Source organism: Gasterosteus aculeatus, chromosome 18 (assembly GCF_964276395.1).
Source record: "Gasterosteus aculeatus chromosome 18, fGasAcu3.hap1.1, whole genome shotgun sequence".
Classification (NCBI taxonomy): Eukaryota; Metazoa; Chordata; class Actinopteri; order Perciformes; family Gasterosteidae; genus Gasterosteus; species Gasterosteus aculeatus.
In genome coordinates this window covers 8733696-8759139 of record NC_135706.1, presented here as the reverse complement: position 1 = coordinate 8759139, position 25444 = coordinate 8733696, and the positions used below count along the sequence as shown (strand labels likewise).

General features: G+C 45.6%; 1 protein-coding gene across 1 annotated transcript in view; it reads left to right on the top strand.

Annotated features, from left to right (window-relative positions):
- utrn (utrophin) overlaps positions 1-25444 on the top strand; it is a 125988-nt gene that overhangs the window by 40371 nt on the left and 60173 nt on the right. Inside the window, exons 45-55 of the mRNA XM_040159944.2 lie at positions 654-829; positions 1161-1296; positions 1722-1871; positions 2039-2191; positions 2289-2390; positions 2582-2702; positions 3157-3374; positions 3551-3668; positions 3788-3993; positions 4825-4979; positions 5127-5316. Of these exons, the coding sequence (XP_040015878.2) occupies positions 654-829; positions 1161-1296; positions 1722-1871; positions 2039-2191; positions 2289-2390; positions 2582-2702; positions 3157-3374; positions 3551-3668; positions 3788-3993; positions 4825-4979; positions 5127-5316 (1725 nt within the window). The remainder of the gene's footprint in view (positions 1-653; positions 830-1160; positions 1297-1721; positions 1872-2038; positions 2192-2288; positions 2391-2581; positions 2703-3156; positions 3375-3550; positions 3669-3787; positions 3994-4824; positions 4980-5126; positions 5317-25444) is intronic.

Below are 25444 nucleotides of genomic sequence, written 5' to 3'. Positions count from 1 at the left end.
GCTTACAAGCTGATGTTTGGGAATGTTACACCAGAGATAATTGCATTTTGTACCAGCAGTGGGAAAAATAAGTGCAATAATAAACAAACGCCCTGCACGTCTACCAGTTTGTTATGCACAGCGAGAGATGAACTGAAAAGTGAGATCAAGAAGGGCCTCAGCTTTGAGCTTTGTCTGAATTGAAAGCGATAATTCAATTTCCAAGGGTGAGAATTAGGTTTTCTGAAGCCGCTGCTTTAACGCTGACGGCGCTGCTTTGCCAATAACACTTTCATCGTTGATCCGCAAAGTCCGAGCCGCACCTTGTCTGTCGAGCTCTTTCGCTGGGAGTGATGCGAGGGATCAAGTGGATGGGAATCGAGTGATCAATTAGCTTACTCGCCCTTTTAGCGGACTTGGCGCTCGCTCACCCTGGTTTTGGGGTCTGTCTTGGCAAGTTAAATCTCTCTCGGTGGAAATAGAGATTTAGCAGCTTCAATCTTGATGTGCTGCAAATGATGCCTCTGTGTCAATCCGGCATTTGCCTTGAGGAGACGGCCTCCAGCTGGATCGCAGGATTTGGATCGCAGTAGTTCGGCTTAAGCTGTTGATCCACGTTTTTTCACATTTTTTTGTTGTCATGCTCTTGTTCCTTTCTTGTACACGTATTTTAGGAGCTGGAGGAAGGTCTCGTCAGCCACCAGCCTGTCCTCGCTGAGCTGACGCACAGCGGGGAACAGATAATTGGGCACCTGTCATCCCCTGACGGATCCCTGCTTGAGGAGAAGCTCGACAGCCTCGCTCAGCGTTGGAGAGCTGTCAACCGACATGTGCTTGAGAGACAGCGCAGGTAATGCATACTGGGGTAAAACACACAGGCTGTCACACGAAAATACAAAGCGGACGAGGTCAAGCGTGGATTTTCACACATACGATAAACATCATTGCTGCGTCTTGACTGTGTAATGTTTTGGTTTTACAGTATAGTTTAGCAAAGAGGTCACTCTCCATCACCGACCGTCTTTTGTTTCTTTATCAGTGTTTGGCAGGTTAACATCACCAGCGTGGCTATAACAGTAATTTAAATGTAAATTTTAACAATAGGATTGCAACGCGCAGGAAATGGAGATCCTAATCTGAGTGCACAACGTGTGTGTGTGTGTGTGTGTGTGTGTTTGCAGGCTGGCCGGAGGAGACCAGGCCCTGTCAGACCTGGTGAGGAGACGCGAGACGCTGGCTGCGTGGTTGCAGCAGGCAGAGAACGCCGTCCGCTCCTTACCCGTCATTGCCACCGACAGCGACCTCAGAGAACTCAAGGTACACCGAGGCCCAGACGCGCCCATGTTAGCGTGACTCATGGCAGCGCAGGGATTCTTTTATTTCCGCTTCGGGGCTGGAAGAATCAGCTATTTTTATGGTCAGCTCTGACTGTTTTTGTTCTTTTCCTCTCTGCCGCCATGTCGCTCCCTGTATCTCAATCCCAAGCCAGACCTGTCAAACCCAGTGAACAGACACAAGCTTAACTGGCATCTTTTTTTTTGGCCTTCATCCCTTCTGGACAAAAAAAGAACAACAACATGTTGCCAAAAGTACAATGAGAGATTCCGAGGCGTTATGGAGCAGCTCGTGTTGTCCCGCTGCTCACCTGTTTAGATGTACTTCCTGATTTCTCCTTGTTAACTTCATCAACGCATCTGTCCGTCTTCATGGGATTAAGCGTTGGTGCTTCTTCCTCCTGCCAGGTCCTTGCCGAGGAAATGGATGCACATAATGAACGTCTCGGATGGCTTAACAAGCATGCGCCTCAGATCCTGACCGGCCCGAGTGTGAGCTCTCAGAACAGAGACCAGCATGTTGGCAAACTAAGAGCCATCAACCTCAGCTGGAGCAAGGTGCCAACTATCTTTTACTTTTATTACTCTACCGTTGTCTTCCAAGTTTTTCTATTGGCTGAAAGACCAATGCAAATGTAAACATTATGATACTGTAAAACCTAACATGTTTTTCAACATTGCAACACGTCCTGTCCTTTGTCTCACTCACCTTCTGTCCTCCACAGGTGACCCAGGAGTTGTTGGAGAAAGTCGGGGAGGTGGAGAATAACCTGCGAAGTCATGCCCAGTTCCAGGACAGGATGAACAGGCTCACTGACTGGATCGTCGTCACACAACAGACCATCTTCACCAGAGGCTTGAGCCCCGGCCAAGCACAGGTAGATTGTCTGAATGCATCATAAGGCCCAAGACACCAAACCCCACTGAAAGATTTACACATACATGAATACCTAAAATGATTTCTTATCGATGTAGGATCTGGAGGCCTCCATGAAGGACAGGAAGAAAGACCTGGAGGACCTGTTGGCTCATTCTATAGAGCTACAGAGACAACAGCAGCTGCTGCCTCAGGAAAAGGTCCCAGTTTCCATAGCAATACAATTTAATAATGACATACTGTTGATTGTTACATATAGTTAAGCCACATTGCTTGTTAAAATGCCACAAGTTTAATTGGCTTTCTTATTAAACGCTGATGCAGACTTTTTCCTGTTGTTGATCATTAGTCTTTAATTATACATCCCCCATCTATGGGTTCATGCTTGCAGGGGGAGGTAGAGCAGCTGGCAGGCGATTGGAAAGCTCTGGATTGTCGACTGAGGGAAACTCTCCAACCGCCCGTCTCTCCGTGGACACAGCAACAACATTTCGTCCAGCACCAGCCGCTTGGTAAAGATATCTAGGGTTGCGCTTATTAAAACTCCTTTTAAATTCCTCTCATTTCTTTATCCACGGCTCTCCATATATCGTCACCGGTAACGGTATGAAAAAAATGCAAAAATGTTGCATCGAAGTATTGAGCCTCTGGTGAGAGAGAAGAAATGAGATATTCGATCATTATCAGGCTGGCGACGCACATATAAACACGTGACCGTAATAAGTACTCAGGTGGTGGATTTAACATTCGATATAGGCTTGGCTTAATCCGGTGCATGAAAATGCAGGATAAAATGAGAAACAAGAGGTGAGCAAACAAGCCCTGATGCCTCATTCATCATGATTTAGTGGGACGCCACAGTCCTCTGGGAGCCATTTGACAGCAGCACCTCCTCTCGCTATAACGTCTTCTAAAAGAAGCTCGGCATGTCAACATTACCTGCCTGTTTTTTCGCCCTTGCTCCAGTGTCCCCTGTCCCCTCGGCCGTGCAGATGGCCAGCCTGGTCAGCGAGGACCCTCACCACCAAACCCCGCACACGCCCGAGTCCGTGGCGCCCACCGACCTCAACGAGACCGCCACCGAGCTGGCGAACTGGCTTGTCCTCATCACTCAGATGCTGAAGTCTAACATTGTGACCGTGGGGGACACGGAGGAGATCAGGGCGACGATGGGACGTCTTCAGGTGAGTCATGCGGAGCCGGGAAGACAGGCGTAAAAAAAAAGGTTGAGGACGTGCTTGTGTGGCAAACATTTATTAATCGAAGAGTACGTGTTTTTTTTTTCCATAAAGAAACGTCAATTGCAATCCGGTTTCCTAAAGCCAAACATGTTGTTTTTTTGGTGCCCTTTTTTCGGCAGGTGACAAAGAATGACCTGGAACAGCGTCACCCCCAGCTGGAGGACATTTTCACCCTGGCACAGAACATTAAGAACAAGACCTCCAATCTGGACGTTCGCACATCCATCACCGAGAAACGTAAGCAGTTTAAGACACGTCCGCTGCTTTAAGGAAAACAAATACAATACAAAAATACAATGTCTCGTTTGAAAGGTGGTACTGTTACTCAATGATTTTGTCACTGTGTCCGTCTCCAGTGGAGAGGGTACACAGCCAGTGGGACAGCACCCAGCATGGTGTCGAGGCTCGTCTTCAGCAGCTGGATAACATGATTGGCCACAGCAACCAGTGGGAGGAGCAAAGGAAGGAGGTGAACGCTGTGATTGGGCACAATGAAGGACGATTCCACAACCTTCTGCAGCAGTCTGCCGATCCCCTGACTAAACAGCTTGCTGACAACAAGGTCAGGGACAAGTGAAACTAATAGACTTTCTTTCCACGTCCTCCGGGTGTCTGTCCTTCCGTCGGTCATTCACGGTAGACTAGAAATATACTCCGGGGGAATTTGTCCGCTCACTTTCCTAATTGAGAGAAAAATCGTATGCTAACTGAACTTTATTTCATTTTAAGTATCAGAGGTGCTTTAATGACTGTAAGTCTGTGCACGGGAGGAATGAATAAATCACCTCTCTGCAGTATAACTTTGAACCTTAATAACACCACGTAATCCATCATTTTAATATGATGTAGACCTGTGTGAGAGCTTCTTGAAACAAAGGACGAGTGTCTCACGTGTTACAAGGACCAGACACTAGAGGGCAACTGAGTTTAAGCGAATCCAGCAGGACAAACAGCCTTTTACTCCTCCTGGTTCATGTGCTTTTGTAACCGTGAGTAATTGTCCGTTTACGATAGTGAAGTGTACCTTTTTGTTACAAGACCAGGGACCTGGGGGTCAAATATGGATGGTCTTTTTGCTAATGCTAAATTTGAAGTAATAATGCCCTCATGAATAACAGTTGTCTCATGTAACCTGCTTGATTAAGTAGAGGTTAGGAACCCAATGTCAGATTGCTGAACGGTAGAATAACAAATGCCTTTTGTGTCTTTGGCGCCTGAAGTCTAATTAGATATTCATGAAGTGTGTACAACGGGTCGTTAATAACTTATATGATACCTGCTCAAAAATAATGAGCCTGCAGAGCCCTCCACAAGGACACATAATTGTCAAGTCGCATTTGTCCCATTTTCTGTTGCGATGAGCCTAATGCCAATCGTGTTGATGGTGCCACAGGCTTTCCTCCAAGACCTGGGTCGAGGCCAAGCTGCCGTTGTGGCCTTCAACGAGCTCTCCAGTCACCTTCTGCGGGAATATTCCATCGACGACACCCGGAGGATCAAAGAGGTCACCGATAAGCACAACGCCGCCTGGAACGGCATCAACAACAGGTGCACGCACATACTCGCCTGTCTACCTGTGCTCACACTTTGAGGGCCTGACGCTATTTATTCGCGCTCTGCCCGCTTCGGTGGTTAAACCCCTAAATCTTTTCACATGAGAAGTGACGCGTTCGACTCGCCGTATTTGATTGGCAGGGCGAGTGACCGCCACGCCCATCTGGACACTGAGCTGAAGGGTCTGCAGATGTCTCTCCGGGAGCTGGAGTCCCTCCTCAAATGGCTCCAAGAGGCGGAAACCACGGTCAACGTGCTGGCCGACGCCTCCCACAGGGAAGACCTGTCGCAGGACTCCGCCCACGCGAAAGAGCTGAGGCGACAACTGGAGGTAGGGACATAAACGGATGGAGAAACTTTGTGTGTGGAATGGTTGCCAAGATGCTGGCCTATTATCTCAGTGTCAGTCTCCATTAGGGCATCCTTCACTAATAAGACAGAGGTGTGTGTGTGTGTGTGTGTGGGTGTGGGTGCATCCATGTGTAAGTGGCTGTTTTGAGGTGTGTGACTCAGGGCAGGCAGACGGGTGTGTGAGTGCTTGTATGCATTGAGTGCTGCTCATTGATCGTCTTGTCCCGCGCTGCTCAGAAATTCAGTGTGCGCGAGTTTGCACGTTGTTTACGTGCGTTCTTGCGCCGCCTCTCACCAGCTTGTCATTTGCTCAGACCTCCCTTCAGGGATCGGTTGACACACATCGTCTAATGCTTTATGTAACGTTTTTTTAATCCCCAAATCGCTCCTTCTCAGCCATGCGACGGATAAAATGGGCACTGTAAATCTTTCTTTTTTTTTTTTTTTGACAAAGCCTCTGTCACCTCCGTCTTTACCTCTTTCAGTTTGCACACTGAGGTGCTGTCATTTGCACAACCTGCTTTTCAGACATTGACAAAGATGTGCACGTACCCAAGTTTCCACTTGTCCCTGAGAAATTGCTGCAGCCTCGTACATCTTTTAGAAACCGAAAGCTTAGGGCCAATAACAGTTTTTGGTTTCATTGTCTTGATTGCCAGCGTTGTTTCCAGTATCCAATTAGCCAAAAGGAGGCCAAGGCTAGAGAGAAAAATGACAATGAATCACTGCATGAATGGCCTTTAGAATGTATTAACTTGGTATGGATTTAAGGAACTTTTCACTCACTGTTAGGCCTTGGCTGGATTTAGTCTAATACAATTCTGACCATTGGGAAAGGATATGATACGATTTTCACTTTCATCCGTCCGTCACAGGGATCTATATTTGTTTTGTCGAACATGATCCATCATTTTAAGTCCTTTTAAAGCTCTAAAAGGACACTTTCTTTATATTATTGGATTTTATTCCTAAAAGTCTTTCAAAGTCTTGTCAAAGGTCAAGTCTGTGGTTTTATGACAAAAGTAATGAAGCTACTGTTCGAGGCTAACTTTTAAAATAATACTGCTGCGTTAATGTTTTTATCATCCTTTCCTTCTCATTTCCATCGCTGTGTCTCAGTTGGATTCAGGATTTATGGATGTCCCTCATGGGTAGAAAGTGGAATAATAAAACAACCTTCGAGCATCAGAGTGTGTGTGTGTGTGTGTGTTGACACAGAGTTGTTGTTTATTTCATTAACTGCAAACGATTGGTCTGTTCAATTTGTTAGAAATAAACTGTTCTCTTCTGTTATCTTGTCATCTTGTAGTACATAAGATCGTCTCTCCTACTGCAGCTGATTTGTGAGCTATTATGTAATATAACAATTAAACACAATACATAACAAACACATGCGCTCTCTCTTCCACACCCACACACGCGCACACACACACACACACACACACACACACACACACACACACACACACACACACACACACACACCACACAGTTGCAAGTAGGAGGAGCTGCTGGTATCTGAACTATTTTTTTCTGTGCTGTATTTTCCTTTTTTAATAAGATCTTGTCATTGAGCGCATTGAAACAACCGTATATTTTGGATACTTGATGATAGCGCATATGGAAGGCACAAATTAAAGGTCTGAACTTGGTGCAGAGTCCTGTCTGGCTAAACACACAGCCTTTAAATGGAGAAGAGACCAGATGTGCTCATCGGAAGTCACCTTTTAATCTCTCCTTTTAAGTCCGGTGTCATTGGTACACACGTCAGGAATTTAAATTTCCCCAAAATGCTCTTAATCAGTACGCCGTTGTTTTCGTTTTTCCCTTGGACCCAATTTTTCCTAGTTACTCAGGCTTTGTCCTCGTGATTCCACTACTAGAGTTTTATTGTGCATCCGTGGACGTGCTCGCGCTCTAAAACGGTCACGGCAGAAGACGAATGGGACATTTACCAGGAACCCTCGGCGGTAGAAAGAACTCCTCCATCTCCCTAACTCTATTGTGTGTCTGCATCTCATTTGTGCGCCGGGTTCCCACTCACAGTTACGCTCTCTCTCTATCTCTCTCGCCCTCCCACCCTCTCTCTCTCTCTGCTTGTCTCTCGCTCATTGATCCGTCGGTTGTCGTGCGTAATATCATTCTACATTCACGGCAGAGGCAGCGTTTGTCCTCCATCGCACTGCTGCTTTTGCTCCAGCTCGCTCCTTCTCGTCTCCTCTCTCTCTCTCTCTCTCTTTACGTGATCTAACGGGAGCACTGTCTCCCTTTTCCTCTCCATCTCTCTCTGGTCCAGTTGGCAGTAAAAAGTGAACGGCGCACGGCGCCTTCCTCTCTCCTCTCCAACCCCCGGCTTCCCGGCACTTTCCCACTCTTCACTCCCTTCTTAATTTTTTTTTTTACCCCCCCCCCCGCTCTCTTTCTTTTTCATTTATTTTTTTCTTCTCCTTCGTCACCCTCCTCCGACTCCGTACCAAATGATTTGTCTGATTGTCTTTTGGCTCTGCTGTCGAGGTGCGCGTGTGATTGTCCGCGTGGAGGAGAAAGTGAGTGTCTCGTCTTGCATCATAGTATGCGTGTGTGTTTGTGAGGGAGAGAGAGAGAGAGAGAGAATTAGTGTGCGCGCTGAGAGCTGTGAGAGAGTCACTGTCTACAAAGAGAGCGAGAACTGGGGCTGCACGCACTGTGGGTAGTGTCCTCTGTATGTGTGTGTGTGTTTGAGTGTGTATGCAACTACACATGCAGAGCTGAGTACCCTTCCAAGTGTGTATGTGTGTGTGTTTTTGCTCTCCCCTCCGTGTGCATGTGTGTGTGCGCGCATCTCGTCGGCTCGGCTGGGGTCTGGTCGGCTGGCTAGTGAGGGAGGAGAACGATATGAGCGAGGTAGGGCAGTGCTAGCAATGCGGACCGGGAGCAGGCTGCTGCACAGTTGTAGCAGTCTTAAGATGATGGCCATGGTCCGGACCTCCCTCCAGAAAGTGGTGGTCTTCCTACACCGGCTCCAGAGGATGGCCATCTCCTCGCCGCGCTACCAGAAACTCTGCAAGGTACGTGGACTCGGCGAGAGAGAGGAGGAGGGAGAGCCTCTCAGAGTTTCTGTTTATGGGTTTTCTTTTACTACATTGGGTGGAAATTAGGTGGAAGTTTCAGCTGGAGTAAAGTTGATTCTTTTAAATTTATTTTGACTTTACTCCTAAAACTTTCATGCCATGTTTTGGAGTCTCCCCTTTGGATAATTTTTTTAATCTAGATTATTTCTGCTCATATGATGCGTGTGTGCCTCCCGGGAGAACGTCACAAAATCTTTCCAGCGCATGTGTCATTTTTTTTCAACGTGAATGTCACAAATCAGCAATCACTCCCCAAGTAATCTGGGACACATCCAAGTGTTTCTCCTTTATTTCTGTTTATTTTAAAACACGCCAACAAGGCACTGCGGGGTCGGTGCCGTTTCAGAGTGAGCGTCTGAGGGCTTTGCGGTCTGCGAGAGGCGTCCTGACCGGGATGCTCTCTGCTCGGTGAAAACAAAGTGCACGAGAGCTGTTGATTATTATTGACTGCTGATGCCGAATGCTTTCTCGCCTTGCCTTTGCGCCACATTGACCCGCTCTCAGGAAGGGGCCAGAGGGGGCCAGCTGTTGAGATCGGACAGCGTGAGAGACTAATGCATCAGTGAAGGTCCCGATTACGTGCCAGCTTCAATCATGCTCCAAAAAAAACATGTGGTGGTTGGACTTAATCCGGCTTTAATCCACCAACTCATCGCTCTTTAGGGCTCCGCCCCTTTCTTTTTGTTTGTTTTCTCACTACTTCAGGTACTGCACTTTACTATATTTTGTTTGGTTCACCCCTCAAGTCTCTCAAAGAGGCGGATACTGAATGGATTGGACGGGTGGCACAAGGACAAGACTTTGAGGGCAGAGGAGAGCAGTAAACAGGCATCAGGCATTTTTCGTCATCTTGTTGATGCTTCGTTTGTTTGCTGCTAGTTCAACCAATTCCTGGGCAAAACAAGTGAAGCTGGATGACCCCCCCCACCCCCCCTGCAGGTGCCCAGAATCTGCACATTCAACACTCGCCCTCTAGGTCGAACATTTCCGCTTATTTGGCTCCGTTGGGCATCCCGAAGCGACGCCCTTTCCTGGAATGCGTCCCTACCGGCGAGAGGGCATCAGTCATTCCACACTCGATTAGCCTCCCCTGGGTTGCATCAGTCATTTCAGCATCGTTTGGCCTTCCCTTGGAGGTAGGGGGGGTAGTTGGGGGGCGGGGACTCTGTGATGCTGGGCTTGTCTTCCTGCCTCCCTGGGGTGCGCTCACTGGCTGCCAGACTGGAACAGTGACTTGTGCGTGATGGATCTGCTCGGGGGCTCACCCTCCAGGGTCCGGCCGTTCGTTCTGCTCCGGGAAAACAGCCCACATGGCCGTTGACTCGGGATGATGAGTACTTGTATAAACCGGTGGCCCCTCTTATATTGATTTAATGCTACGTAACCACCGAGAGAAATCCTTGAGAGAAGCAATCAGAAGCGGCAGCTTAAATGTTCTTTATTCAGGAGACCATCCCGTACCTTGAAATCAGCATTCGGCAGCCGATTTAGACCGACCGTGGCAACGTTCTGTGGCGTGAGCACGTGGCAGCACAGTTGAGCATCAAAGCCAAACTTATCTTCAAGAAAACTCAAGGACCACCGTCATGTTGGTCCTCACTGTGTCTCACTGTCTGGCAGCATGAAGCAGGCCGGTTCACCAAGATGTGAGGGATGGAATCCATGTGTTATAAAGTCTCATGAATCATGTCCGACTAACAATTTATTTGTTTCTTCTTCTGTTAACCGCCCTTCGTCGGTAGCTTTTGTTTGTTTTCCTCTTTAAAAGCACTCATTACGTTGATGTATAATACTGCGCTTTGCAGGCTTTGCAAGCAGAAGCCATTTAGCTTCAACAGTTCTGAAAATTGGATCTATTATTTGGTGCTGTGTATTGTGTTTTTTTTTTGTTGTTCTCCCGCAATTCATCGAAATAAGGTTTAATGAGCTTGTAGGCAATTAGGGAACACATCCAAAGAGTGCTGCTCCCTAAGGCTTTTTTTATGTGCATGGTCCTATAGTATTCACGCCACAAACGGAACGGCACTCGCCTCCATTGAAGGCGGCAACTGAAGGCTTTTCAAGTAGATGTGAATTGTTGCACTGTCCCGACTATTTCCTTTCACATTCACTTAACTTTTTGGTCCTTCCTCTCCAGCGATCTCGCTCCTATCTCCGCCTGCATGCACATTTGTGCCTCCTGGCTGAGAGCGCTCCTCAGTTAGCTTACTCTGGCATACAGGGGGCCCCGGCAGCTCAGCTCATCGCCTAACTTTTGCTCTGCCGTGTGTGTGTGTGTGTGATCACTTGCTGCCAATTGGCTGAAGGACCGACGTCCCTCCTGAGGAGTGTCCTCCTGCTCTCATTACTGTGGCATTGGCTCCTACTGTGTGTGTGTGTGTGTGTGTGTGTGTGTGTGTGTGTGTGTGTGTGTGTGTGTGTGTGCGCGTGCGCATCAGCCAAAACCCAATTACAAAACCCCTCCAAAGCGTTGATAGAGTTCAGTCATGTTTTCTCGGTCCTGTGGTTTTTGTGGCAAACGCATTGGTCTGTCGCCTCCTCGCTCCATCCACCTTTACTCGTGGCTCACCGTTGCCCCGGGGCAGGTGATTCGGGCATGTAGCCCGGCTGGCTGACCTCCCCGTCCTTGAGCTCCAACGGGGTCCTGTGGGTCATTAGCAGGTGGTAGCATTAGCGGTCAGCGCCTGAGGGGCCACCGGAACCCCCCCCTCCCCCCACCCCCACACACACACACACACACACACACTCTCACTGTTTTTGGGTCACACTCAAATTACAGATTTCTTTTCTTTCCCGCATACTCTGAAGAATGTAGTTCACCGACACACATGCCCAGAATGCATCCTGCTCACTCTCACACTTAGACACACTCATCCACGTGCATGTGCACATTTACTCACTCAACCACAAGTGCACACACACACACACCTACTTACTTAACAGCTAGTCTGAGTGATGAGTCGCAGACAAGGGAATTATACGGTAACTGATTCATAAGTGTAGATGATTTAAATTCATCAAGACCATATTGGGAGCGAACAGAGAACAATAAAAGAAAATGAAGACGAGATTCTGCTCGCAATCAAGACTACATGGCGATCAACGCAGATGGAGCTGCTAATGGCAGGAGTAGGGGTTTTAAATTGCACTTAAATCATGGATACAGCCCAGAGTTGAGCTGGAGATAAGGAGAAACTCGACATGTGATGAACAAATGCCATCCGGAGATTAGATGAAAGCTGCAATAAACTATGGGCTGTATTATTAGATTCAAAGATAAATGGAGAGAAAGTCCTTTTCTCTCTCACCCCACGTTGTCTCAACCAGTAAACCTACTTATTGAGCCGGTATTGGGTTTGTGTCTTTATGCACTACTGCAATGGGTTTTGGGCACTCACTTCCATTAGTGGCTTTCAGGCAGCAGCAGGCTAAATGCTAATGCGTGTGCGGTTTGTCGTCAGCTGGAATGTAACAACGTGCACTGGTCAGGGTGGAGTGGAAAGGAGGGAGAGACAGACGCAGTGCTATCCATGGAGAGTTGCATTCATTTTTATATTAGGATGGGATTTATATTGCTTTGGCCGTCTCTGAATTGGTTTGATGTGATTTGAAACACAATCTTCAAAGCAATACTTTCCTGACTCGATTAAGTAGACAAATTCTATTCTTTTCACTTACTGGACAATGATGATCACGACTATTGAGTATAAATACTTTTTACTCCTTACAACCATTTGGCAAGTGGAGTTTGTTTTTTGGAGCAAAAACAAAGGGGATATTAGCAGAAGGGAAAAAAAATCATCTAGAAGCACCTCTGAAACTCCTTAATTAACCCATCGTATCTTCTTTGTGTAGCACAAGCATAAATGTGGCGGTTCCCCTTACGTCGCCGGACCATTTGCCACACCGAGTTCGGGGGGGGGCAGCTTAGGTGAGGGGGAATAAAACGAGAAGTGCATTCGATATTCTTTGCGCTCCTTCTCTTCCTGGCCTTGTGATCAACCCCCCTGCCAATATCTACGCTAAGCTCTGTGCTGACTCACCGCCCGGGTTGTGATTTTCTCCAAGTTGTGTGTGTGTGTGTGTGTGTGTGTGTGTGTGTGCGTGTGCGCGCGCGTCTGTAACTCTGTGTTGCCTTGCTGTGATGCCCACATCACAGTTTCAGATTTGAGGAGTGATTATGGTGTGTAATCCTCGCTCTAACACACTCACACACACACATAGTGGCCGACTCAGTCGGCCTCACACACACACGCACAATCAATAACATTAGGCCGGATTAATGAACATTAGGCCGGAATAATGATCAGTAGGGCATTGACCTATTTATTGTTATGTAAATATATATTGCTTACACTTCTTTCCTGCTCTTCGCTGCCCTCCTGTTTACCCAGAATAAACCCCTTCACTTTAATGCTTTGGTTATTTCCCTTCAGTGTTCTTCTTCCTTCTGGCCTTTCTTCCTCTCCTTACAAGGGTAGTTAATTCTTTGAAAAGTGGCACATTTTGCTTCCCTTTGTGTCCCAGTGGTTTGCCATTTTATTTTCACTGTGCACTCAGTACAAATCCTTTTGTGTGTTTTTGTAGAAAACACATTTTAGTTTTAAAATATACTTGTATTAAAAAAAACAGCATTCACCAAAATCTTGCATTTGGGTTTCAGGTCTTGTTGTTGTTATTTGCATTTTTATCGGGACAAAACATATTTTCTTATGCTAATTAAGCATTTTGAAACTCTCCCCTCTGGCTGTACCTGTATTTTTCCTCTTATGTTGCCTCTTCCAATTTCCCTAAATCCACCCCTCAGTAAGCCAGTAAGTTAGCATATGCTGGGTCTCATATCATCCACTTTCCATTTATGCCGTCATCTGCTCTTTGCATGCCACTCTTAAATCATTCATGCTCCCTCTCTCCTCCTCCTCCCTTCTCCCTAAAACTCTCTGCCCATCTCCTGCACGGCTTTTAGACGGATGGCTTACACGCTACTTGAAAAAGCCTTGATGTCCTGCTTATGAGGCAGATCATTACATGCTGCTGAAACATTGATCAAATGCTTCCTCTGACACGGCACAATGTAATTAAGCAGGGTCAGATATGCGGCGGGGGGAGGGGGGGCTTGTTTCCCTCACTTAAACGCCCACTCCCACGTCACATGTGATCTGCCTCAACAACTCAAACGCTTTTTTGAGTGCCTGAACCTGAGTGTGAAAGCGCTTTGCCCAGCAGCCTCTATAGAATGAATTAGTGAATGTCCAACTCTGCAAGACAATGATACAATAAATAAAGGTGTCAACAATATATTGAAAGGAGGTGGATAGTGGAGGGAGCAGCGCCTTCCCCCCTCCCTCCTCCAGCCCCCCAAAGTAAATTCTGTGGCGCGGCAAAAACAAAAGAGCTGCTGAAAACGGTCGCACTGTTATGTCACGGGGAGATTAAAGATAAATCGAGCTATATATAGTTTGTAATCTGCAGGGGGCTACAGCCTGCATGAGGAGCCAGAGTCAAATTGATGTGATGGGGAGTCAGAAGCCGTCCAAAGAGATATTAGTTTAGTATAATATCTTAACTCTGCCCAAAAAGAGTTCTCGCTGCTGACGTGATAATTTGCTTCCAAAGAAGCTTGCGCTAAAAAAGACGCATCAAATCTAAAATGTCCTTTTTTCATTGCATCGTGGTTAAAAGATGTGTTCTATTCCATAAATCAGAAAAAGAATCAGTGTGAGCAGCAAACGGCTTTCACTCAGCATGAGCGGCACCTCGGACCATCGGGCCGCACACTTGAAAGGGAACCCGGAGCGGTTCCACGCGTCGAGGAGCCACATTAGATTCACTACGGGGGCCGCAACTGTGGGTGTTTGTTGGTTCGGCTTATTTCATAGTTATCAGCGAAATGTCTGAAAAGAGGGACATTTTCACTCATCACCCCGGAGGGGATGAGTTAACACCCCCCCCCCTCCCCGTCCCATCCTCAAAAAGGAAGCGAGGATGATGAGCCAAAGGATGGGTGATGGGTATAAGAAGACCATGACGTTATGGATGCATGGAAAACAGAAAACAGATTCACATTTTGGACGAGAAGGCGTGGGGAGAAAGACAGAAGAAATGTACAATAGCGTTTTTACATCTTTAAGGTTTGCCGGGTTTATTTGAGGGTCACACACACACGCACTTGATCGATCAAAGTGCTCGTATTCAGTCTAAAGCATTTTCTCTGATTGGACGTGGGGTGAAAATGAATTTATTGCTTCACCACATCGACTACACCGACTTTATTTCCACGACTCCTTTGGTTCCCACTGTGTGCAAAGGAGAAATGCCAGCAAAGCCTATTGCATTTGTGTAGTTTACAGCCAGGTAGGTCTTGTTTAGTGTCTCCCTCCTTTAGTCTCCGTGCCCTCTTCAGCGCACGTGTGTGTGTGTGTGTGTGTGTGTGTGTGTGTGCCGGTTCGTGCCTGCTAAATATCACTGGGATTAGCACCGGGGGCTTAATTAAAAAGTAATTACCTTTGGTCGCTGCGGGCGACGCTTGGCGAGGAGTAGCTCGACTAATCTGGCGAATGGTGCGACGGACCCTCAGCGTGCATCTCACACACACACACACACACACACACACACACACACACACACACACACACACACACACACACACACACACACACACACACACACAGCAAACACGGACACAGTGCAGTTGTCTGCTGAAATTAAAGGAGGATTAAAACAAACAATTGGTAATCAGCAAAGAGGGGTGAAGGCTGAAACGGTGGAGAAGGGGGCTTCATTCCCCTCGGCCTCTCGTGGCCTCTGTGCGTTTGTTTATGAGGTTAAAGGGGCAAGTGATGCGCTCAGAGGAAAAAGTCCTTTTCCCTGACGAGCTGGTTGGCACGCTCCCTCCTCCTCCCCACTGTCCCTCTCTCTCTTACTCTCTCTCCCCTTTTTGAATTTTTCGCTCTCTGAAACCCTGAAACAGGTTTGCACTGGAGGCACCAGAGCAAATCATTTCATTTTAAAGCTTGAGTTAGATGTTGGCAGTAATTAGATCATCTGTCTTAGACTCACCGGGAAGCGTCCTTGATGAACCCTGCATACTGGAGACCATAGACGGAGTGAAATCTGCCAAATGTGTGTGTGTGTGTGTGTGTGTTTTTGTGCTTCACTGTATCACTGACTGATCTCTCTGAGTACAAACGATGCTTTTGTGTTCACTCGTATAACTGCAGATTTATATGTGAGGGATTTCGGGACCCTCGGGTGGGTCTTGGGTGACTGTTGATACTGTTTGGAGCCAAAAAGATACGAAATGTATGATAAAATGTTGGAACATTCTTAAAACGAACCCGACTCACGGCGCTCAACACCAGACCTGAGTGAACCCGCTCCACTGACAGTTCTATGCGTCCTTTGGAGAAACCACTTCAAGTGACAATAGCGATACACAAACACAAAAAAACAACTCCTGCAAGTTGATAAGCACACAAATAGTCAACTACCAGCACGCAACACCACAAGATCTGAAAATAATCTTTCTTACCAATTGATAAATATATGACGGCCTTTCCCATAACGAACAGATGAACGCGGCTGGTAAACTCTAGATTTCTTTCTCAGTTGAACTGGACAAAGGTGTGAACAGTTAAGAGGCAGAAACCGACCTTTGCACCGGCACAATGGCGAAGCTCTTTAAGCGTCGGCGCTGCGGAGGAAGATAAACGATCCACCGCTGATGACTTAAAGTGCAGGTCTCTTCTGGTCAAACTGAGCTCTGTCCCTGTTTCCCATCGGACGTTAAGTCTCCATTTACATACATTTGCTCTTTTGGGTTTGAATGAGAGAGATCTTGGATTTTTTTGAGATTATTTATTTATATAAAATAATCCAACAAAACAGACACAACACGGGTCAGATTACTGAACTCAGCCTTTATCTGAGGTGCGGCTTCTCTACATTTGTATGCATTCTTTGCACTCAAGTCTGTCAATTTGTGGTAGATCAACACAATTTCATTTTGGATTGATGTTTTCCTTCCCGGAGAGAGACCTTTAATTACTACTAACATCTCTGGGGATACACACACACACACACACACACACACACACACATCCAGGGAGACACCTCTACTCCAGGTCGACGTATCGTAATTGTCCTCTGTCCTCTTTCCGTCCCACCCAGCTCTATTTATAGCCCATTTTAGGCCCCGCCCTGCCAGGCAGTGCCATGGCAACTGAATGATTGACGGGGCAATGGACAAGCGTGCTCGACCCGCACGAACGCTCTCATTCCTCCCGTTCACCTTTCCTGTGACATCACCAGCGTCTGACTGTCTATTTTCCCGTGTGTGAGAGCATAACTCAGTCTGGATGGCTCGGCGCGCCGCCGCCGCCAAACGCGCCCTCTCACGCAGAGCGAGTACCCGGCGCCCTGAGGGGACGCGGGTAATAAAACACTCGTTCATACAGCACTCATTCACACGCCAGCTGTACTTGACTACAAGTGATTACGCTTTAACCTCAACCTCTGTACCTGTATATTGGTCGAGCTGTCTGTTTTTTATTTATTTTAATTATAAGTTTTTAAGTACCATTTGAAAATGAGGGGGAAATGAGGTTTCAGGTGTTACTAATGTGTCAGTTTCCCTGTTTACGTGCAGTTTACGCTTTCAATGTATTTCTAACCAGCGAGTTGTTTTGACGTTATCGTGGGTATCCACTGTGCCTTTAATCCTCAAGAATACAAGCTGTGCTCATAACAGCGTAGCTCAGTGCTTCTTAGAGCAGAGTGTGTGCACAGGAGGTCAAGTGTTACATTTGCAGCAGCAGCGGCGTTTTGTTTAGGGTCAAAAGGATGAGCGTCAATAGCTGCTCATTCGAAGGAAAGCGCACCGAAAATGCTGTCACTGTGATTCCCAAGAAAAAAAATAAACCCAAAGTATTACACACGATCCCCGTGCCCATATCCAAGAAAACAATCAAAATAAAAAGTTAGTTATCTATAGAGGCTCCACGCGATTCAAAATCATTCTCACACGCGCAGCAAAAAACAAACGCGACCACGTTTAGTGTAAACTCCTATTTGTTATCGCAGCGGCTTCACTCTCACATCGGATTGAACATCGGTTGAATCTGGAATCTTAAAGCTTTTTGTCCCTGGGAATCCTGTAGCATAGGATCGCCTCCAGTCGGAATCACTCTGTCCCAGAATGTTTGTCCAGAAAGTGGGTCGTTCAGAGAATCTTCCCGTCTCGTCTTTGTACAGTATTGTACACTTTGGAGAGCATGTGTGTGCTTTTTTTTCTCTTTTATGCAGCTGACCGATAACTTCATTACCGACTGCTGATTATTCTGTTTTTAACAATTATCTTAGCTGTAAATATGTGCAGTTATTTTTCTCTCCAACGTTCAAAAGCATTATCGGTCTGTGCAGGTAACTTTGTGCACGTTGTAGAGGAAATATAGTGATCAAAGCAAGACCCAAGAACAACGCTGGGGAAAAAGGACTGAAGGGGGACAGATGAGTAATTAGTTTAAAAAAGCTGATCCAAAATTATAAAGAGCAACTACTGAGTCCCTATTAATGTAAATTACGTTTTCTTTTTGTCATTTACGATATTTTGTCGCATTTTTTGTTCAACTGAAAAGAAAATCCTCAAAAACAAAATAAAAAGATAAAGTACATGCTTTTGGAATCCAGCTGATAATGTATTTTCTTTACTCAGCTGCGTCTCAGTCGAAGTATTATGATTCTCTGTAGCTTTACTGACTTCTCAGTGTTCTCTGACATTTGTCTGCTTTTCTACTTGCTCAAGTGGAATTTGGGAAAAACCATATATATATTTTTTTGAGAGCACTTTTCTTACCGCGGCATCTATGTCTCTGCAGTAAACAAACCATATATCCTTTTGCCTCCTCCTCCTCGGGATCCGTACCTTTCCACAGCACCACTCAACATCTCATCTCATCTCGCTCACAGCTAGTGAACATGACCTGCAAATGCTGGTTGCCATGGCAGTGTCACTGGCTGGAAGAAACAAGGAAAAAAAAAAAGGACCAGTGAGCGGTCGGCCGGGAGGAAATGAAAAGGAAAAATAATGAAGGAATAAATAAATGTCTCCTTACTCTCCACATGAAGCAGCGGGTACTTCGGTCTCAGCTAAAAACGTGTCACGCACAACAACATGAACCGTGTTAGTTTGAGGTTTGGTCAAAGTAAGATGAAACTGAAACGGGCTGCTGTGCTTTGGCTTTTATTTTAGGAAAATAATGCAAAATTAGAAAGCATTACTTAGGAAACGAGACCTGAGTGCATGGAATTAATCACATTTTAAGTGATTTATGGGTGCAACAATTATAGGAACGTCTCCATTTTTATGACGAATGCCAGTCAAGCAGAAAGAAGGGCCGCCCGCGCTGCCGGTAAAGCCTCTTGAGAGAAGTGACAGCATACAAGAGGCTGTTAGTTGTTTATTCCCACCCGTTCAACTCTGCGCTGGCGGATACTTTACTGGCTTCGAATATAATAAACTTGGCTTGCGTTAAATAGCGTGCATTAGAGTAATTGTATCGGGTTTCAGCTCCCTGCGGGTAAAATGTCCTCTTATAGGAAACGAGGCGGTGCAGATGCCGACTGTTTGACCTGACGGACTTGTGATTTGCAAGATTATAATGGAAACGAATGAGGCAGCTATGTGCTGCCCTTTATAAAAATACAATAATATAAAAGAGCAATGAAATCAAAAAACCCTCCACAGCTGATTGAGGCGCTGTGCACTTGGCCCCCGGATATGAATCTTAACGTCCAGCCGATCTCTCCAGAGAGCTCTCTTTAGCATCGCAGACGATGTCGCTGCCATCAAATGAAACCGCCGTGCGTCTGATTGGCTCCCGACACCAGGATTGTGTTTTTCCGCCTGCGTGAAGGATGTGGGGCTGATGTGGTGTGTTGCTGAATTGCCTGTGTGGAAACTACATGCATTAAGGGGCTGAATCGGAGGGGACAAATAGCCGCTGTAATGGAAGACGGCCTGAGGCTGTGTCTGTGCTGTAACTCCGTTTTCAGTCTGTTGTGGATTTTATTCACTTCCATTCTCCAATTTCAGTGCAGCGCAATCACACCCGGCGGAGCAGAGGGTTTTTTTCTTCTCCATTTCATCTCTTTCTCCTTTTTTCATTTTTCTTAGAAGTTCCTGCGCGAAACGGGCCCGCTGTGCCCCGGTGACTTTAACACCGGCGGTGTGAGATGGCGCTTTCTCTTCTGCCCTCAGCCCGCCTTGTTTTATGTTCATAAACATCCGCTGACAGGCCCGGGTCCTTATGCCGGGTGGCAAATCAATTCGGGGGCTCCGACCTTTCCACGGACATGTCACTCACGACATAATTGCTCAGTTCACTAGTATACTTTAATTAACCAAGCGCACACACACACACTCACACAGACGTGCACAGAGTTTGTCACCGAGCAGACCGAGCTGATGAATGGCTTTAGCGCTGGAGGTGCTGAATGTGACTCTGATTGGCCACACAGCTGAGACGTCACACACACACACACACACACACACACACACACTGTGTCTCGGACTTGTCTGTTTTCCTTTGTCTTCCTCCACGTCGGCACCAAGTGCCTTGTTAAGGCTGAACTGACATCTCTTAAGTGGCTGCTTCCTTTATCACCATGAGGTTGTTTCAGGCCGTCCTGAAATGGACATTTGTGCTTCTTTTCTTTTTAGTTTGGTGTGAAATGTAACGAGAAGTTAAGCAAAGGAAATCAGTCATTGAATTATTTTAGCTATATTTGAAAATACAAACTTGTCTTGTTTATCAAAGAAACTACATGCATATTAAGTTGATTTTTACTTTTTTTCTTTCTCTTTTTCTATGCACGCGGGTTATGTCCAATATGCTGAAGATGTCAGAAAATCCCAAATGTTTTTATCTTCGTCGGTGCATCAATCAAAAATTGCACATGTTGGACTTTGGATTTGATGGAAAATCAAGTCTAGGAAGCTGTTTTTGTATATTTAGACATTTTATTGGACCTAGGAAGTAGTGAGTCGATCTCTCAAAATAGACTTGTAGCTAAATGTTTCTCAAAGCAAACCACCAGAATGTGAATGTTTCCTTTAGTTTGAAGTTGAGCTCATTCTGTCGTACTGAAGACGGCATGTGTCGTTACTTTGTTCAGCCGATGGGTGAACATACGAGGCCCAAAGGAATCCACCTGCTACGCATTATTGGCAGGCCGGCTCTCCGTACCCCATCAACATATTCTTCTCTCAGTAGAGGATTGCTATTGTTATTGTATCAACAGGAAAAATTCAAATTTCATGCTATTTTTCATTGCAGTCAATGTGATACCAGCTTTTCTATTGATTTTGAAGGTTAAGTCTGGTGAGATTGTTTGCCATGCTCCCTCTCTGTGGCATTTTGTTTTATTGATGCAGTCTAGTTTTATGAGATGACCTTTGTGATAATATCACCTGCAGCATATTTTGGTTGGGAGGTGATTTGCTTACATGAGCATTTTTTTAGATCAAAAGAAGGATTCCTGCTTGTTTTCTGTGCACGGAGAAACCTTTCCATGCTCATTGGTTAATATTATAAATACATTACCATCGGCTGTTAATAAGGCAATCAATTTATCCTGATTAACTTTATTAACATTTTTGTAGCAGAGAAAACATGATCTGTGAATCTTTGAGTTTTGACTCCAACACCTGGAATCTGTCTGCAAGAAAAACACACATTTTTTTCCCAAGAAAACAAGGTAACGCGATGTGAGTAGCTGACACACAAATACTATCATGATGTGTGTTTTTATACAGCCGTTCCCCCAAGACTTTCTCAATTAACTGGAACAGATGTTATCGGGCCTTCGGACACGAGGTCGTCCCAAGCCTTGTGTCTGCGTCACGGTGCTGCAATACTGTGAGGAAAAACAACTCTCCACTGACCTCAAGGATGTGCCGATCACACTCGCGCTCCTACGCGACGGATCCGAGGGGAAAGGATCCATTAACATGAGCCGTGCTGCCATTGTGCTCCCACACAAACTATATGTTTTCTTATTTTGTCTAGGTACAGCATTGGGTTTGTTTGTTTCTTTTATGCATTTGCAGCTACAGGTAGAGATGGGACCATGTAGTCTGGCCTCGCTGTGCTGCAGTGCTGATTTTTCTGCAGTATGTAAACACCGTAAAAACCATAAAGCAAGTAGAGCGAAATAAGCCACACTGCAATTGTCCTAAAGCTTTTAGAGCACCTCTTTTGAGTTACCGATCAATACTGTTTTCCCTGGAATGCAAACTCTGTAATGCAGATCATTATTCTGGACCGGTGCATTTACTAAATTCACTTTTATCAAATGTGCCTGTATGTTTGTGTGTGGTAGTAAAAATATGCCAGCTCAGGCTGTAATTAGCCTTCTGTTGATTTGGAGAATCCCAATGTGTCTGAAGGAGGCCGTGTGCGCGTGCGTGCGTGTGTGTGTGGCTTTGAGTTTGATCGCAACGTGATTTAGAGACTGGGCTTTAAGTCAAGCCAATTACTGCATCACAACTCTCCCAGGGAGCGTTAAGTGAACTAACGGAGGCACGAGGCGTAAATCCCATCCGGCATCGCACTCCAAGCGGGTCTGGTAACGGCCTTCGTGGTGGAGAATGATTGAATAACTTAAAAAACAAAGCGATGGAACCTTACAACTGGTTGTAATATTAATAAAATCCAGCAATGTTACACTCAATTAGATTGTTGAGCGCAGAGCCACCCCCTCTACGCCATTGGTATTATTTTTTTATTTCCACTCCTGATGGTAAACATCTTTTACCGGGATGTCCTGGATTCTTCAAAGCATGTGGTGTCTTTTTTTTCAACCTTAAAGAAGAAAAGGTTCAATTACAGGGGTTGCTATCATCGGGGAGGACAGCTCAGCAGTTCAGGCTTCATTAAAAGAGGGGAAGTGTAATATTATTATTTGCATGCCAGTCAGGAACAGTCATATGCTAATATATGACATACACACGCAGAGCTGCGCTGTGGTTTTGACTTAAAAGACGAAAAATAAACGGTAAATAGTGGGACTTCCGACGTATGACTAATCACTTCATATTACTCAGTAATTCAGGACTTCTCCTTCTTCTAAAGGTTCTACCTCACTGATCAAATTAAGCTGGAAGGTGTCTCGCTGCAGCCTCTGTGCTTCTAGTTTTAATTAGTCCATATTTTCATGTTTTTGTTTCCAACCGTCCGTTGCGGACTGCTGAATTCGTCAAGTCAACAAACTTAAAAAGAAACGGTATTTTCGTCTTGAATCACTCGCGCTCCTCTCTTTTATCTCCTTCTTAATACAGCGGCTAAGTGTTAAGGGTTAATTGGGCACCAGAAAGGTGAGCAGCTGCCGACACCACTCACACCCGAGAGCACTAAATAGATGCAAATCAAAGGCTGAAAATGGATGTTCGCCATCATCTTGCACTTTCCCTCACGGATATTACTGCCACTTAAAAGGTAACTGCGTGAGACATTAGTGTGTTCCACATTAGAGCTCATCATCGCTAGGAGAGATTTTTGGATGACATGAAAGGTGATTATGTGACATGAAAGGTTATTACATTCCCACCCGTGGAAGGAGCACTCGGGGAACGCGGTAATGCTCGGAGCGGTCTGGCTGCCGACGGAAATATCTCAACTAATGGATGGATTGCAGTAGATTTACAGTTTTTTTTACAGACATCCATAGTCCCAAAGAGAATGCGATCTACACAATTTCCCTCCACCACCATCAAGAGGGGTGTTATTTCTGTTTGTTAGCAAATTGTCGACTGTTAAATGGATCGCTACGGAGTTTGGTACATTCGCCCTTTGGTCCCCAGAGGATGATCCCCTCCAATGATCAATGTTTTCACTTATATTTCAAAATGGACCCTCGTGGTTCCCAGAAGACGTTCTGCGTGTATGAGCCTGAGATAATCCTTTCGCTTTCCCTCTGGCACCACCAGCAGAGTGACTTTTCTGGGGTTTTAGTTAAAGACATTTGGTACCTTCATATCCTCCTCATGATGAACTGTAATGACTTTGGTGTTCCCTGACCTCTCATCTACTTAGCTAACGCCCCAAACTAAGCCTGATATCATTATGTTAACTAACCTCGTTATTGTTTAGTACAGCCTCCGTTCACTCTCTTAAGTTATATGTATATGGCATCTATAGCAAATGAAGCTTGACTTCCATTGAAGGAGTGTTATGCTGCTTTGGTAATGTTTCACATCACTTCAGGATCACTAACTAAAAAAAGCCCTTTGAAAAATGGGGGGGCTTCATTGGCGAATCAGCTTTCTGCTCTATTTAAAGCGTCTTTGTGTTCCAGATGTAATACCACAAACTTCGGCGATTAGACAAGCCTTTGAAATAAACCAAGAAACTAATGTGCGGCTTACGAGTAATCCGCAGAATCCCGTTTGAAAAGAGACCAATCCATTTTCAAATGAAGCATGAAACCGATCCAACAATCGAACATCAACCGTACGTAACAGTTTTAATTTGGTGTACAGGAGTAGCTCATTGTATTCCTTCTTTTTTCGCAGCCTATCAAACTAATGTGTACATGTGTTTATGAACAGCCGTGTATTCCTAGTTCACTGTAATTGGACGGGCCTTTCATCTCTGGCTCGTGCTGGTTTTTTGATGATGCGTCTCCTCGTCGTGGCAGATCAAAGGCAGCACTTACAGATTAAAAAGAAGAAGATGGTATAAATATGCGCGCGTGGATGCCTCCGTGCATACTGAAAAAGAACATCTGAGGGAACACTGATACATCCGCGTTTGACACTCTGTTTGTCTTAATCGTAATCTGATTTAACGGCACGGCATGCGCTTTGAGTTATGGCACATCGACGCTCGTGCGATGGTTCAGGAACGGAAATCACACTTTGACTAAAGATATATGAAGTGATGGTGGCCACTGGGGCGTAAAAGTAGATTCCAAAACAAACCAGAGAAACACAGATTTCGATTAAAGTACTTTAATTTGTTTCTTCTAGTAGAAGTCTAACAATTTTTTAATGCTGGTTCAAAAAAATGTAATAAGTGTCCTTTTTGGCTCAGTTTCATGCTGGGCTGCTAGCAAACAACATCTTCTTGCTTTAAACTAATAAAGCAGGAAAGTGAGCGTATGGCGTGGAGTCTGGTTGCCTGGTAACAGAACTTCACAGTTTTTCCGCTCGTTAACGAGACGCGACTGCATTAATGCCAAGCCACTAAAAATAATCCATTTCATGACGGAGCTGCTTCTTGTTAATTATTGCTCTATATCCCAATTGTCTAGTACTTTGTACTTCATTATAGTGATGGGTAAACCTCCTTTTTGTCGACACAATAACACCAACTCCACTTTCGGATGCAATAATGGAGTTCTGCCGGTACGTCCGCTAATGGATTCTTCCCCACTCAATCTCAGAAGGGAGGGACTGCAACACATTAATGTTATATTCAAAAAAGAAAATGCATTTAGAGTCGTTTGGCGGAATGACTCTCCTATCAGTCGATATTTTAGTACCACTACTAGTGTCTAATATATCTTATTTTATTATTATTTATAACTGTCGCACTATATTTACTAAGTCTCTTATTCCTGAAAACAATGCTGAATGAGAACCAGCAGATCTCCTCACCGCTCTCATTTCCCCCTCCGGCTCCTCGGTGAAGGAAGCAGCTGCTGTTTGTTCATTAGCTTCCTTTTAGGTAGCAGACATATCTCACGCACCGTCCACCTTGCGATCTTTCTCCACCCCCACCTCGCCGCGGCCCCTCTCGCAGATTCATTTGCATGAACCTCTGGTGTACTGGTGAGTGCAAGTTCAAAGGTCAGACCTCAGACGTTTGGTTGCCAGTGGATGCAATTTGCCCCGATTCCCACTTTAAGTCGGACGAGGTCATATCTTATCTTGATGTGGATGTGCACAAACTTTGCTAGGAAAGGGGGAACTTGTGAACTGCTGATGAAAAGGCGTGT